The 16,733-nt window shown below is 40.7% G+C and overlaps 1 protein-coding gene across 1 annotated transcript; it reads right to left on the bottom strand.

Moving 5' to 3' along the window:
• Positions 1 to 564: 564 nt before the first annotated feature.
• On the bottom strand, positions 565 to 13,335 carry sdhaf3 (succinate dehydrogenase complex assembly factor 3). Its single transcript, XM_071543921.1, has 2 exons — positions 13,089 to 13,335; positions 565 to 1,340 (listed from the first exon to the last, which is right to left on the bottom strand). The coding sequence occupies exons 1-2, from the start codon at positions 13,263 to 13,265 to the stop codon at positions 1,152 to 1,154; spliced, it is 366 nt and encodes a 121-aa protein (XP_071400022.1). The 5' UTR covers positions 13,266 to 13,335; the 3' UTR covers positions 565 to 1,151.
• Positions 13,336 to 16,733: the final 3,398 nt, after the last annotated feature.

Below are 16,733 nucleotides of genomic sequence, written 5' to 3'. Positions count from 1 at the left end.
TTAGATCATCAGTGCAGGTGGATCACAGGTTGTTGGTAGGAGGTCAATCTCGGAACCCTCAGAGTTTCCGGTGTAGCCAGCGGACATCCGAGCCAAGACTTCCTCTTCCGTGCGCCGGTCATTGTTTACAGTCCGATTAGCAACTTGAGACGTGACGAGTCGAACGTTTCTCCACACAATACACAAACATCGATACTTTTTGTAGGTGTTTTAGGTCCAGACGACATTTCGGCTAATCTCTATAAACAGATATCCGCATATGAGACGTCGTCTCTCAACTCCAACTCCATTCTCACGTCTCAAGTTGCTAATCGGACTGTAAACAATGACCGGTGCACGGAAGAGGAAGTCTTGGCCCGGATGTCCGCTGGCTACACCGGAAAACCCGAAATATTGGCCGTCGCCCCCAGAGTCTAATCGTTGCCAGACCGATAGACGATGGGTTCCGAGATTGGTAGGAGGCTGCTGAGCCAAAGCAGTAGTATATTTTGAACTCATAGTCAATACATTTGTATGATGCATGCCTGAATACTATTTATTTCCAGAATAACAACTGTAAAGAATGACTCTGTGGGAAGCAAGAGTGCATCAACAAATGTAGAAGACTCAAACGTTGCTCTTGAGTCTTACAACTATAATGCCTCCATTTCTGTCTCACAGTCCATGGCATTTGTGTCTTTGTGTGTGGAGAACTGTTCATATTTCCGCACGGATAATGAGGGTTACACTCCAACAATGGCAAGATCACCAGTGAGGCTGAAGGAGGCATTATTGACTTGAGTGCTTCGTGTGTCTGTGGAGAAGACACACACCCTCAGCGCATTTCGTTGCTGAGGGTGAGTTTAGTATTGTATTTGTGTAAAAGTTGACAAAGGGAACTAATTACTGCCACCTTAATGCATTTTGTGGCAGCGGTGAAGCAAGGGGAACCTCTTTTCTTGTCACAGATACAGCAAGAGAGACAAGGACAGGAACACAAGAGCATTACACAGTACTTTAATATAATCAGATATTCTTAAAAGCCTCTACTCCGGCTTCGAGTACTACTCTTCATCAGTGTCTTTATCAGTGGTCTGAATCAATCCCCAGACGTTCTTATGTCTCATTTTCTCTTCCATCGGGGTTTCGCACGCAAGTAGCCCGCCACTGCTTTACTTCTCTTGGATATCAAACTGTCTGTTGGGCTTGGTGGACTCCAGCATGAGTTCATACAGTTGGCCTATCTGATCGTCTTGGAAGTTTTTGAGTTCCCTCTCCGACAGGTTGGCCCCAAACTTGACCGGGTCTAGTCGCTCCCCCGCCGACTCCAGCACTTGAGTCTGCAGGGTGTCCTTGTAGTTCTGCGGGAGGGATCAGACACAGACCAGTTTGAACTCGGATAGAAACAGTGACACTCAACAACTCGTTTACCACCCCGTCTCCGGTTTCAGATTCATTAACCGCACCACACAGTGTGATTGCCACAGCATATTGGTTCAAGCTGCATACGCCCTGTGACAGCAATTCCCAAACTTAAGAATGCCGCGGCACGATTTGAAATCTGAAAATCTTCGGCGGCCCACCCAACGCTTTAATCACAACTCTGATCAACACACGAGACCTATATATTTTTTATTTCATAAACAGAACATGTGAACGTGGGCATACGGCAATGCAGTGCAAAATAATAATCCATCCACATACACGTAACAATTTGTAAAGCAACAAATTTAATCAATTAAGTGCAAATACTGAATTGTTAAGCCTGTATCCTGGCTGTTTGACACTGGATAATAAAAAAACGCTTATACATAAAATTTCCAGCCCAATATCAACATGAAGAAAAAACAGACAGAAAATATAATTTCTGATGCAGTTATTATAATCCATCACAGCTGGGCTCATTGCCGTGTAATATTTTGAGGCATTTAACGGCACAAAAAAAAATCTGTGAGGGTTACAAGAGGACAGACAGCGATAGGAACTCACTTGAGTACTTTCTATGAGTCCTTTTTGTTTTCATGGACTCATTTTGATCTTCTGATGATTCGCTCGTGGAGGTTGATTCTCCATTAACAGCTTTCCTTTTGCAACCTGATAGCCACCGCTCCATTTTTACTCTTCCCCCGCCAATGATGAGGTATTCCCTCAATTACAATTCCCCGCCAATGACGAGATATAAGATGAATCTACCGTATTTGGTGACCCATCAGATTCTGTGACCTGCAGTGTTGGTTAGGTTGGTTAGGTTTAGGCATGAGGAGTGAGATGGTTGGGGCTGGGGTTAGAATATCAGGGCAGGTCACAGAATCTGATGGGTCACCAAATTCGGTGTAACACCGGTCGGATCCAAAAATAGGTCAGATAAATGAAGAATAACACATAATTTAAATCCCATGGCTTTGTTTTATTAGTTCTGATTACTTTTTTAATGCAAATTATTTAATCAGAAATATTTTATGGTAATTTCAAATTTAATTACAAAATTGAAAATTAAAAACTTTATTTATTTATTGTAAATGACCTCTCCGGCCCACCTGCAGTACCTTCACGGCCCACCAGGGGGCCGCTGCCCACACTTTGGGAGTCACTGCTCTGTGATATATACTAGGAACATGTGGGTAACACTTTACTTTAAGTGGTCCTCACTGGGCATTATAAACTGTTTATAAGCCCACTGTGAATTAAACGATAATTATTGTAATCTGAGCGTGATATAATAAACACAATGTATGGGGGTTTAATACCTTATATGGCAACTGTATAGTTAATGACGTGATATTAAATTAAATGTGATATTTATCAGATGATGTTTGTATGAAGATTAAAAGTTTATCTCTGCTTCCAATGGGTTTAAAATCTACTTGGAATGCATCACAATGCACTCCAAGTCATGCGTTACAAAAATCTGCTTACCCTTGGGTTCTTGAATGTGCTTACCCTTAGGTTCTTGATTTTGAATAATAATTTCTCATATGAATTATCAGTACACAAGTCTGTAGCCAGAATTTCCCTCTGATATCAATTTACTGGGCTGCATCAATGGAAGTGGCATATGACAACAAATGAGAAGTAGGCTACCACTTCTAGAAAAATTAAGACTACTAAGAAAATTATATTTACACATCTATTCTCTGGTGGAATTCATAGAATAAGAGACATTGTACAGGGACAGTGATGATGTTTATTGCAGTTCAACAGCGGCTGATTTCAGGTCGTCTTGACTGTAATAGAGGCCATAACCCACACAGATGACAAATGATGAGACTGGCCATACATAGAGTAGGGAAGGAGTCCCAGGGGAAGCAGGAGGAGGACACTTGAGGTTTTGGAGATCCTTAAAGGAGTAGTTCACTCCAAAATGAAAATTCAGCCATGAAGCTTGTACGAAAATCAGACACACAGAGTTAGACGTCATAGTTCCATCTACAGGGCCATCTTTTCACAGTTCCAGAAAAAAAATATCCAAAGGTCCAATATGATCCTTATTATCTCCTAGATTTTCCTGATTGACAATGCTTTGTTCTATAATGCACCAACAGTTATGCATCTAGTCATGCCGCATAGGCTGCATGGAGAAATTTGATGGACTTTGGATTTTATGCTTTTTTTTTTTTTAGCTGTAAAAAGATGGCTCCATTAACGTCAATAGTTTGGCAGAAGGCTGATATGGAACAACGTGGGTTAACTCGCTCTGTTTTTGGTTTTTATACAAACTTCAGTGGAGTTTAGACTGACATGACATGTTGATGGCTGAATTTTCATTTTGGAGTGAATTACTCCTTTAAGGCAGTGATTCTCAACCCTTTTCCTATCAAGGACCCCTAATTTAGTCCACATTAGGGCCACGGACCCCCATTTGATGAGATTTTGTGTCTCGGACCCAAATCTGAGAATATTTTATTGTTAGATATGATTTTGTCCAGAATTCCATGACTACCTGTATTGTAGCTAGAGAGGTAACAGTGAAACTATGATCAAAACAGCCTTTTCTTCTACATTCTCTAATCATGTTAACTTCTTGTAAATGAAATAATGGTGAAGTTTAACAATTCATCCATTTGCTGGGGACCCCCTGGAACCCCCCCAAGGATCCCTGGTGGTTCCTGGACCCCACGTTGAGAACCACTGCTTTAAGGAACTCCAAAACTTCAAGTGTCTTCCTCCGACTGCTTCCCCTGGGACTTCTTCCCTACTCTCTGTGTATGGCCAGTCTCATCATTGGTCATCTGTGTGGGTTATGGCCTCTATTACAGTCAAGATGACCTGAAATCAGCCACTGCCTGGTCCCCCTTTATGTTCACTGCAGCTTGGAAATAAATATCAGTTAGTTAAGGACTGAATTTCACTTTTGGGGTGAACTATTCCTTTAACTAACTCAAGTTCAGATTTTGAATGGAGCGGACTGGGAAAAAGTAGGTCTATAAAAAGACTGAGAAATATGTCTGATTAATCGAGGAGTTATTCTCAATCTCAAGTTCTTCTATAAATGTTCTTCAGAAAGCCTTTTTACTCCATCTCCCACTGCAAGATTATGCAGATTTTCTTAGGATAAAACCAAACTAGGATGATGTTATCAGAAGCTTTAAAATGCCCAATGACTGTGGTGGCAGAGCCCCGTTTGTGCCACTGGTCCGCCCACACTAACTGACAGTGATAAAAGCTTTTGTTGTTTAGTGCACAGTAAACACAAGGTTATCATCTTCAAATTACAGCATGGACGGCAGCCAGGGCCAGATTGTGCATGTAGATCCTTTCTCCCTCTTAAATGGACCAGATAATTCAACTCAACTTTGCTCGACGCATACATGACCAGTCAAATCTGTCAAGGCCACTTATGAATCATCCTAGCGAGGAGATGATCGGATATATATGTTCCAGCGCCATCCGTTTCCATTCATAAAAGCCATCCACGAGTCAGAACAAAGAACACAAAGTTAATGTCCCGTCTTTGCCCATTCAGAAAAGCATCTTAGGTTTTTGGAGCGGTTTCACTTTTAGCAATAACAAGCCATTTGTCTGAGAGGCTCTTTCTTGCGCATAATGTAATTATTTTGAGCATTTGCCAAGGGATAATATTTTCCCAGAGGCAGGAGAGTTATAGCTTATACCATCAAGGAAAGCACTCAGGAGTTGTGAGAGATGCAGTAGAAAAACATCAATATCACGCGTCACTTGACATTTCTTTAGAAACTCATCTGCCTATTCCCTCAGCATCGGGGGGTCTGCGCTCTTTGCCGTGATTTACCTTCACTGGTGTTCATACCAGTTGAGAACACATCAGTCCAGACTTCATTTTGTTATGCTAGACTTTCCAAGCATCAGATGTCAACACCTGTCTCCTTTTACCCATAAATTCTTGTGTTTTGGGGTTGTTTCTTGGTAGTTGGTTCAGATCACAGTATCACTCCTAACAAACCGCACCATAGTTCTCTTGGAACAGGGCCGGAGGGCTGGATTTTCTGGTGTCTCGGTGCCGTTATTGTGGTGCCACCAGAGTTCAAATGGCTTTGTTCTCACCTGGCCAAACAAAGCGAACTAAACGCTCCAGAGTTCAAAACATTCTTGGTGTGAACTTGCTTCAAGACATGTTGCTTATATTGCGAGTAATTTTCAAAAAACTCAGGCCATTTCTGACATTAACAAATACCTACTCAGTGTTCAACATGCTGGATGTAAAGAGGTCAATGATTGTCTATGGATAGATCTCCTTCTGTTCGTTTATACATTCGTCCATCATACATCATATCTCAGACACTGCTGATCAAATTTTGGTAGAATGATACATCTCACCCCTGTGAGATGTTGTAGCATTTTGAAAATTACACTGGCACTCCTTTTCCACTAAATTAGCTCTGGTTCTTGAACCGGTTCCATTCAGGATTCTTGGAACCTTGGTGCTATCTAGCGAACTAGCCCGCGTTTCCACCAGTTTTGAGCAGAACCACTGTAATCAAGGATGCGTCATCAACGGAGGGCGTTGCACAATGCACACCGGAAGTAAACAGTAGTAGCAAGATGGCGGATCGCATTGATTACCTGCAAGCTTTTGTTACGCCCACTGATGTCGTCATGGTTCGCACTTGAAAACCTGCTATTTTTTGGTTCCAGCTGGGAACCAACTTTTCGGGTTCCGAACCAATTTATTTTTGGTCTAAATGCTCCGAACGGTTCAAAATTAGGTGCGTGAACCGGAACGGAACCCGTTCCATGTTGGTGGAAAAGGGGTACGATTGGCCCCAAGGGGGGCACTACAACTACAGGTCAAAACAAGGTGAAATATTTGTTACCGATTGGCCCAGAGGGGGTCTGTATCATTCATGGGGGACAGCTTGTTTACTGTTGCCTTGTTTTCCATAGTCCCGATCAGTTGTGGGACACTAGTGCGGGAAAAAAAACAAATGTTTGCAAATCCAATGACTTTTAGTCGACTATCAATTTCTTCAGTTGAGGATAGCCCTTAGCTGCGTTTCATTAGTCATTTAACAGGCCCTCCCTCACTTCCCCTTGGCACTTGGTAATACATAGCACCATATGTAACGTGAGTGGCCACTTTCAGAGCAGGGGGGCAGGGTCCGAGGGGGAGCAGAATATTTTAAATGGAACGCACTTGCCCATAAGCAGGCCTAATAATTAATAATAACAATACATAATAAAAAATACACAGAACAATGAGTAATGAAATATTGCAGATGAGTTCTTTTCATAAATATGTCTAAATCCTCTAAATATTGTTTGTTTACTTGCATATATATTTATCACCTGTGCACCGGAATTGACGGATGATCACAATGCATCCTGGGAAACATGCGCTTGTGAAGTCTACATCGTTGGTGACTCACTCCCTCGGCCCTTGAAGGGGTCCAGCTCAGGGAGTTCACTTGAGTTATCAGAGTAATGGAACGGCACTTGGAGTCAACGAGGGCCGGTTGAAACGACTAATGAAACGCACCGCTTACTGTGTCTGGCAAACCATTAATAGGATTTCCTCTGAAGCAATTTGAGGAAAGTAGTCTACTCCCCTGATTAGACAGAACCAGCTGCCAATACTTTGGCTGTAACAAATATGTAAACATGGTACAGGAGGCCGAGACCTCCCACCACCACCAAACATTTTGCCTGTTTTGGTCTCAAAGCTAGTCTGCGCTGTCAAGGCTGCCCCATCAGCTAATGGTCCTGAGTCCCCCCTATCTTCAAGGATCAATCTCTTGGTCACAGTCAAATCCCCATACAGACTACCTTACCAGTTCCCTGCACTACATGCAGATCTTTGCTTCTGTAGGGCTTAGGGAGAGAACTGGGATGGAGATTTAGAATGGGAATTCTGACAAAATCTCCATCCCAATTCTCTCCGGCTCATTCTCTTTTTTTTTACTATATCGTCATTTTTTCCTCACTTCCGTACAACCTGTTTCCTTCTCCTTCTTTCGCTCTCTCTCGGGAGAGCTTGTCTGTCCCAATGCGGCCGATTTATTACCGGAGCAGAGACCTCCCATGAGTACCTCTGAAAATAACTGGATTACACTGAACACTCAGTGCGTGTAATCACATTTGGAGTCTCGCTCGTCGTCTGTTCCCGCCCTTCTGCACTTTTCAGAGGAAGCTGAGATGGAGCGGTGATTCACCCCCTCTTTAAAGAATAGAGAGAGAGACAGAAGGTAGAGAAAGGGAGCTAGAGAGAGAGCAAGGAGAGAGAACAGAGAGTGGGGGATAATTTTGTGTTGCTACAGTGTGTTTTGCTCAATGGTAGCTTTCTGTACTACACTATTAATATAACCCCTTGAGGTTATTTTCAGATTTGTGAACATTCAATTAATCCTTCCCTCAATGTCAAATCACTATAATCATGTACTTTATAGGCTGCATTACATGAGAAATTTAAATAGCCTTGTGTAATGATGGAAGTTATACATCTAGACTATACTTAATCTATGGTAAATTATGAGAATACAGTAGTCCAGAAGTCATAAAAAAATGTTCAGCTCAGGACCAAAGTATGACATGTAGCTATTCTCTTGGCTTGAGACCAGGGCTCATTAAAACAAACCCTATTACTGCTCTTGCCATGTGGGGACCTTTCAGTAATGAGCCAGCAACCCAGTTTGGGTCCCCATTCAAAGGCAAAAGGCGTTTTCAAACCTTTTTGGTTTAAAGCAGTTATTATTTGATCTAGGGCTGGACGATAATTCAATAATTATCGTTTGTTGTCTTTCAGTGGGATTATATTGTGTTGATATGGTGATTTTGGGATATCGAGACGCACAATTCTGCTGTCTGAACTGATGAGAACAAGTTAATTGTATTTAGAAACTCAGACAAAATGAAGTATGGTAGGAATATTATGTGAAAATTTCAGTTTAGTTTGACACCACACCAAATATTACCATTAATTTGATTATTTAACGTGATTTTGCTTATGTGAGCCATATCGTCATATATATTGATATCGAAAAAAATCCTTATGATTATCGTGATATTGATTTCAACCATATCGTCCAGCCCTAATTTGACCCTGGAGTGGTTTCCCCCTTAGTTGGGTTGGTTTGGCCAGATCAGTATCTGGAGCTTCATTTGGACTGAGACCCAGCCAAACCCTAACCCTAACCCTGATCCCGCCCAACTACAGAAGGTACAGTGCATTATGGGTTAAACATGCTGAGAATTAAGGTTTTTCCTGGAACAAAGTCGCATCAAATTTATGGCCAATGAACATGTTTTCTGTCTATAAATTAAGATTCATTTGAAATTTTGCTGCTTGAAATGTAGCTGAACCAATGCGTAAAAGACACCCAATAACATCTTGTCCCCTGATTGGGACCAACAAAAATGGACAACAGGTTTCAAAACGCTGTAAGAAACCAGACAGGTTGTCCATATAGATGATCTCCAGCGACTGCAAGGACAGATAAGGACTCAACCGAGGTGTGATGTGTGATGTGTCATGTGATGACTGCTTCCTCCCCAGTGGCTTCACAGCTACTGCAATGACAAAGAGACCGCTCAGGATTCCAGCTGCAATCACCATCCACTTCATTAGAGAAATTACCTGCAGATGGGTAATTTACCGTCCCCCTGTAATTCATAATTGCATTGGAAAACATTGGCTCTTCCCCATAGTCACATAAAAAAGACCTGGCACACTGTTCTGGCTCAGTTTATTTTGGGACACACAGCAGAGGAGAGACAGATTCTCTAATCAATACCATCACATGTCCCGGCATGGATATGACGGACATTCCTTCAGATGTCTGACCAGAAATTCAAAGAAACAAGCTTCCGCACACCGTCTCCAATGCAAGTTTCACATCATTATGGCAAAAATGCTAAGCTTTTCGGTCAGAGACATTCTTGAGAGCAATGTCTGACCAGAGAAATAAAAAACTCCTTCACCCTACCTTAAAGAACTTGCCTGGCACCAGCCCCTGAGTTGCTTTCACTAGATTCAGGCCTGGAATTGCTGCCTTTAACAGTGGTTTCGCTGTATAAAAACCTGGTCGGGCCAATCAGCATCCATTGCTGAAGAAGCAATTTTGTGATTGGTGATGGGATAAACCAATCCCAGAGGACTCAATGCTTAATTGGCAAAGCATTCCGAAATGCCCCTCTTTTAAATCAGTTGAACTTGGAGCAAATTTCAGACTGAATGATGACGTTGAAAACGAAATGGCCATTCAGTCTGAATATCAAGCGCTAACCCAACAAAAATAATTTAATTAGCCTAGCTTTTAACATGATCAACAAGTCATTGGAAGCCATTAATTTCCTATAGAACTGATTGACCAGGGAAACTCAGCCGATGTGTAGACAGTCAACAAGCTTGTCGTCATTAGCCGTCAAGAGCCAATAAAATTTCCATGTTTCTTTGTTTCCCTACTAGTGTAATTTTGTTTCATGAGCAATAGCTCAGCCTGACAAAATGGATGAGAAGCTGATTCCAGACAGCCAAAGCTTCCCAGTTCTCCAGTTGTCTACAACTTTGATTTGAATAAACATCCCCAAAAGGATGCCCCAAATTGCTGCATCTTTGGGGTCGATGGCAAGCTCAAGAGTCTTTTTAGGGAGTTATTTCTGTTTATTAATGCTAATGCTGCATAATTACACTTGCTAACTAGTTATGTTAACACATCAAAATGATGTAATGTTATGAAAGGCAATACCAAAGCCGCAAAAAATACACGAGCTGCCATGCGCCAAGTTGCTCGCAGTGTGTACAAGCACTTAGTGTCCCATGATGGTCTAAATGCTGTTGCAGAGGCTTTTTCCACCCTGACAAGAATAAACTCCTGGGGAAACTCTGGATCCTTGTCAATTTTGGCCATGAAAATGCTCAAAACTCCAGATACTGGCTCTACATTTTACCAAACAGCAGCTTCAACCCCAAAACTATGGGTATCTGCCCTCAAACTCCCATGTTGGTCAAACGCTAATGGCTTGGTTTTCCGCAGCAAAGCACTTGCCTAGACCATTGAGTGCGCAGTCAGTTCCCTTACAGAATTTGATATTCGGAAGCTTCAACAGCGCTCAGGCTGGCTTGGCATAATTAGTAGTCTTTTATCACAGTTCACAGAATCAGACAGCACCATCTGTACGCCACTTTCGCTAATTGATTTGCGATTGCATGTACAGAAAATACTTTTGACATCACTTAAAAGCCTTATCCATATTCTAAATGTAAATAAAAGCATATCCCTCCAGCAGATGTCTGGAGATTTTTTTTCATTCTTAAAATTAATAGATTTATCAATGATGATTTATTGCAACAGCTATGGGTTTTATTGAATTTTGAAGCCAACAAAACTGAAAAAAAAAATATAGAGATGCGAATGTCTAATATATGCAGGTGAGAGAAAAAACACGTCACTTCAAAACAAATAAACTAAGAAATGAAAAAATAAATAACAAGATGGGGATGAATAACCTGGCCAAGGAAATCACATTCAAACTACTTACATTTAAATGTTTGTAATATGTTTTTGAAATAGAGTTTTCTAGGACTATGTCTTCAAGCAAACTGTTCCAGAGTTTAGGGGCTATATTTAATAATAATTAATTTTTAGTTAACTTAATTTAGATTTTGGAACATTGACAGCAGGTTCTTTTGTAAACCTATGATTGACAGCAGGTTCTTTTGTAAACCTATGTTATGTCACTAGAGATTTATGAATAATTAGCCTAAGTGCCAACAGATTGTGAACGTGAATAGAATGTCAATCCAACTCCTCACCAACCAAGATTTTTGAGAAATTGGCAGCAGGGCCCTCTTACTCTTGGCAAAGCATCAGGGTCAGTAGGACAGATCAGGTCAGGTCAACTTATTCTTCTTAAAATCAAATGCAAGTACTTTAAAATAATTATAACAGTTATTCTTGCTTTTACAAGCACAAAAAAAAAAAATTAAATAGGCAAGGTTAACAACCAAAAACAAACCTAAAACAAAACTAAACTCTAGCGCTTCGGCGGGCTGAGTCAAGTCAACAAAAACACTGATCATTTTGTATACTTGAAAATATATACATAAATACTAAACCAATGTTAATTGCTAATTTTGCTCTTAAAGAATCCTGTATTGGTCAGGCTCTAGCGTCACAGTTATTCCAGTAAATAGGCCATGAAGACTTCCAAACACTAGAGGGAGCAGCTATGACTATTGTGGAAAAAAAAAGAAAATCCAATCCCATCCAAGGACCCCCATTTGACCCAAATCTGAAAACATTTGTATTGTTAGATATGATTTTGCAGAATTCCATGACTATCTGTATTGTAGGTAGAGAGATAACAGTGAAACTACGATCAAAATAGTCTTTCTTCTACATTCTCTAATGGTGTTAACTTATTGTAAATGAAATAATGGTGAAGTTTAACAATTCATCAATTTGCTGGGGACCCCCTAGAACCCCCTCAAGGACCCCTGGTGGTCCCCGGACCCCATGTTGAGAACCACTGCTCTAGACTACCGCTGCCCCAACAATCATAATTGTTCAGCAATTACGAGATTTTAACCAGCATAGGTGTCTCCTATTGACTCTGATGATTTGTATAGTGGAAAAATGGAACCCAAAACTGAACCTAGAGTGATGCCCAATTCTAAGTTTCTTAGCACAGTGGTTCTCAACGTGGGGTCCCGGGAGCACCAGGGGTACTTGAGTGGGTTCCAGGGTGTCCCCAGCAGGGTTAGGGTTACCCAACTGTTAAACTTCACCATTATTTCATTTACAAGAAGCTAACACAGAGTGTAGAAGAATGATTGTTTTGATCATAGTTTCACTCTTATCTCTCTACCTACAATACAGATAGTCACGGAATTCTGGACAAAATCATATCTAACAATAAAAATATTCTCACATTTGGGTCCGAGAGACAAAATCTCATCAAACGGGGGTCCGTGGCCCTAATGTGGACTAAATTAGGGGTCCTTGATATGAAAAAGGTTGAGAATCACTGTCTTAGCATTATGGTATTTTAGTGAAACCGCTCTGCCATCTTGTGGCAAGGAATTGCCATAACAAGCAATGCATTACCACCCAAACATTACAAAGCTTTGTGACGGGACATACTGAACAGTGGCTCTTGCGTGCGGAGGGTAACGAGAAACGTATCATGTAGACTTGCTCGTCGGCAAACCTACAAACCTGATAGAATACGATTTAAGACCTTTCACGAATTGTTAGGGTGTTCTGGTAAATTCGGCATATATATGTTCCACCAAAGCAGCGCTTTACTTGAATTAAATCCATTTGTTCAGGTTGGTTCAGACTGTACCGACCTACCAACCACGGTGTATTCTGGTGGAAGATGGTTGTAGGACAGGCGAACCAGTAAAAAAAAAAAAGTTAAACCTTAATTGAAATAAGTGCTGTTTGGTGAATTGAATGTATGCCGAATTGAGTGGATCCCAATTATTGAGAGGTTTTAATTCACGTTGTAACAGGTGTGTACGTCTGCCAATACGCAAGGGAATATTTAACTGCGAGATTTTTTTTTAATAGAATTTGGCCTAACGTTCTGTCCATACGACATTGAACGGAACGTTGTCGGGGCTATGGTGCAGTGTAATTAGGTTACACGACCATGTCAGGTATTGTGTAGTGTGTAACTGTGAAATTGTTTACCTCCCATTCAATCATGAAGCCCTTCACCTCTCCGGCAGCTGCACCTTTATGTCTTCTGAACTCGTCTTTCACATACTGGTCACCAATGGCTCTTAAATCTATCGGTAGGAATCGATGCAAGAGAAGAATCCTCTTGTACAACGAACGGACTTTGGAGACATGGACAGAAGTCGCCATGAAGTTGGTGAATAACGTTACTTTTCAGTTTCCCAATGAGAGTTACTTAATACATGTCCTTGTTTATCCAGGAAATGATACCTTGCCCTGTCCTTCTGTGAGTTAAAGTGGTGTATTTCTTTATACTGACCCCTGGTGGCGAGTCATATTCATAGTATTCCCATGATGTCACATGCATTACCTATATGGTAGTTTACCATGTACACAGCTCATTGGCCGTGGCTGTGATTTGATTATAATCACCTGTTCATTTATTACAATCACCTGTTATTTTCCTACCAAGCCGTGTGGTAATGTAACAGAATACTTTGAATTATGGATATGAATGACGTTTTAAGAGTTTCAGTATTTGAAATAATAGAATTTCAGTGTGTTCAGCTAGAGTGCAAGGTTAAATAATAGTGCCATGGAACTTAAATACCATATTAACATATAAGTGCACAAAACAATTAGGGAAATGGGGCGGGACTGTATTATATGCCTTTCAGGATTATTGCAATCTAATAAGCAGAATAAAATAATTATTTCACTTTTGCCACAGATAAATATACATTTATTTGTGATTAATTATTAACTACATATACTTTGCCAGAAAAGTGGCTTTTAACTGGATAAACAATAACCAACATAACAACAAAGTGTACTGCAATAAAACCTAATAGAAACATAATTGTGACTTTTGTCAACCAAACATAATTATGACCAATGAATCGAGATTGATTTGTTAACTTTGTTCGTTAACTTGTTAAATTTATTAACTTTTCTTTTCACAGCTCCAGATGATCAAATCAGTGACTACAAGGCGAAATTCACAATGTCTTCATTTATTTCATGTGGGTTTTTTTTTTAAAACATACATTGAACTATATTACAACAATGCCATTCGATGAGTCAAGTCCCCCTATTTCAAGTTAGCATAAGTACTGGGACAGTAGCCTACTTAAAGGTCAGCTGTTTCAAATTTCACAGGTTAACCCTCACAGGTTACTCGAAGTATTTGTAAATGGAAAGCTGTGCGCTGGCTACACCAGAAACCCAGAAATATTGGCCGTCGCCCCCAGAGTCTAATCGTCGCCAGACCGATAGACGATGGGTTCCAAGATTGCATCAAGAATAGTCTTGAGAACTTCACAGAGAGGGATGCCATGGTCACATTGAAAAAAACGAGGATTACTATGAAAATCCAGACTAAAGTTAGCCTAACAAATCAATGTTGAATTAATCGGTTCCACAAAGCCCACGGGGCTCTGGTCCCTCTTCCCACCTGCTCCATCAGGTTCTGCTGGAGAAGAACAGGAGCTCCCAGCACTGTGCTCTGCTCAGACTGGGGGCTTCGGTCCGGGTCTGGGTTCCTCAGACAGACAGGACAGAGAGGACAGATCTCCAGGAGGTCTAACAAAAAACCTCTAGCTCACTGCACGCACACACACATACACACAGAAGAAACCAGGTCAACATCAGTGGGGTAGAGTCATACTATAAGACAGTAGAGCTACAGTAAAAATACTAGAGTTGTAGTAGAATCGAACAGAATCGTAGTAGAAGACAGTATCGCCTGTCATGGTAGAAGAGCCAGGAAGTAGTTTAATAATCTCCCCAGTTAACTGTTAATAATGAGGGTCAATGACAGATGTTGGGCCAAGAAAAATTACCCCAAATTGACATCCATAGTGGGAATCATAGGAATGCATGCTAAACATAGCTAGAGTTAGCAAACAATTTCCCTACAATTACCTGTTAGCTGTTAGCTGAGTGTAGCTGAAGTGCTGGGTGCTGTTGGCAGCTGTCGGGATTCTGTGGGGAAGTGAACTGCTCCTCTTCTCTCCCGTGGTGTCAGGTCCTTATCCAGGTGCTGATAATATATTAAAGTAATATTAAATAATTAAGTAATATTAAATATATTAAAGTAATTTTTTCTCAAAATTACCACTTTATTCCCGTAATATTATGACTTTTTTAATGTCATTTGGCCCATGGGGCAAGACCAGCCCCATTCACTTTGATTGACAGGCGGCTGAGACATTGTGAAAAGTGATATTATGAAATGAAAAGTGTTATTACTTATTTCAGATACTTTTTTCAGACATTGATTTGTTTTGAAGATTTTGTCTGGTGTTCAATATGATTTACACAGATAGACATCTTGCCCCTGCTAACTAGGTCATATCACTGTATAGATGAAGATTGTTCTTCACAGCGACAAATATCAGAATATGTGAGATGATTGGCAGGGTTCCTACACGGTTTTCATTCCATGTTCTTGACTGGATTTGATTTTGGTTGGTATTTGATATAATGCATGCTGACAGTGGCTGGGTAATAAGAGCGTCCCTCTATCTGAACATTATTCTTCACAACAAAAACTGTGGACTCAAAAGTGGCTCTACAACAACATAAAAGCTATAATTATGTGTGTATCGGACCTGAACCACAACATTTTCCATACTTTTCCAGACATTTTTTCAAATTCCCAAACTATTGGGGGGTTGGGCTGGATTGGTGAGAAGAGGAACGGGGTGGAGTGTCATAAATTTAAACCCACCCCCAAAATTTCAATCTTTAGACTGGGGGTGGTAACATTTTTAACCACTGGAGGGTGAATTCAGTGTTGCATTGCAATCAGTCCATGTCAGTCAATTTTTTTTTCATTTACTGTGAATTGATGCATTATAAAATTCTGAAATTATCATACAGGAATATCCATATACAGTCACCTCCAGAATTATTGTCATCTTTCATGAAAATGAGCAAAATGTATTGTATAAAATAAATAAAATTCTATTGTTTTCTTTTTAATTGATCTCAGAATCCAGAAACTGTATTGCTTTCATCATTTCCTGTTTCACTGGGGTCAAAATATGAGGTTGCATACATGTAAAATCCATTTGTTATCCATCACTATGTGGAAAATCAAAGAGCTTTCAACTCAGAGACAGATAGTTAAATACCACTAAGCACAGTCAGGGCAATAATCAAAAAGTTTTAGAAATATGGAACAGTTGCAAATTCACCAGGAAGAGGACGCATGTGCATATTGTCCCCATGAACAGGGAGGAAGATGGTGAGGGAGGCAAAGAAGAACCCAAGGATTACAGTTTCACAACTGCACAGTTGAGTGGAATGCTGAGGTTATCAAGTGTCAAAATCCTCCTCCATGTCAACAAACTCTTTGGAAGGGTTGCAGGAAAGAAGCCCTTACTGAGTGCAACCCATAAACTGAAGCGCCTGAACTTTGCCAAGCAACTACAGTTGAAATTGTGTGTTGTGGTCAGATGAGACCAAAATGGAACCATCGGCATGTTTGGCGACAAAAGACGACTGCATACAAGGAAAAGCACCGGATGCCCACAGTGAAATATGGTGGAGGATCTTTGATGTTTTCGGGCTGTTTTATTGCTAGTGGTCCAGATCTTGTTAAGATCGATGGCATAATGAATTCCACTAAGTATCAGGATATTTTAGTCCAAA

Source organism: Centroberyx affinis, unplaced genomic scaffold, assembly GCF_046629955.1.
Source record: "Centroberyx affinis isolate AG114_WGS23_722 - 3 ecotype Tasmania unplaced genomic scaffold, CSIRO-AGI_Caff_v1 ptg000241l_1, whole genome shotgun sequence".
Lineage (NCBI taxonomy): Eukaryota > Metazoa > Chordata > Actinopteri > Beryciformes > Berycidae > Centroberyx > Centroberyx affinis.
This window is presented reverse-complemented; position numbering and strand designations above follow the sequence as displayed.

What these genes read in the sequence shown, in the direction of transcription:
- sdhaf3 (XM_071543921.1), bottom strand. Translation starts at nt 13,265, where the DNA reads ATGGCGACTTCTGTCCATGTCTCCAAAGTCCGTTCGTTGTACAAGAGG. An exon ending in GCTTCATGATTGAATGGGAG is followed by an intron (nt 1,341 to 13,088) that starts GTAAACAATTTC and finishes TCCCTCCCGCAG; the next exon opens with AACTACAAGGACACCCTGCA.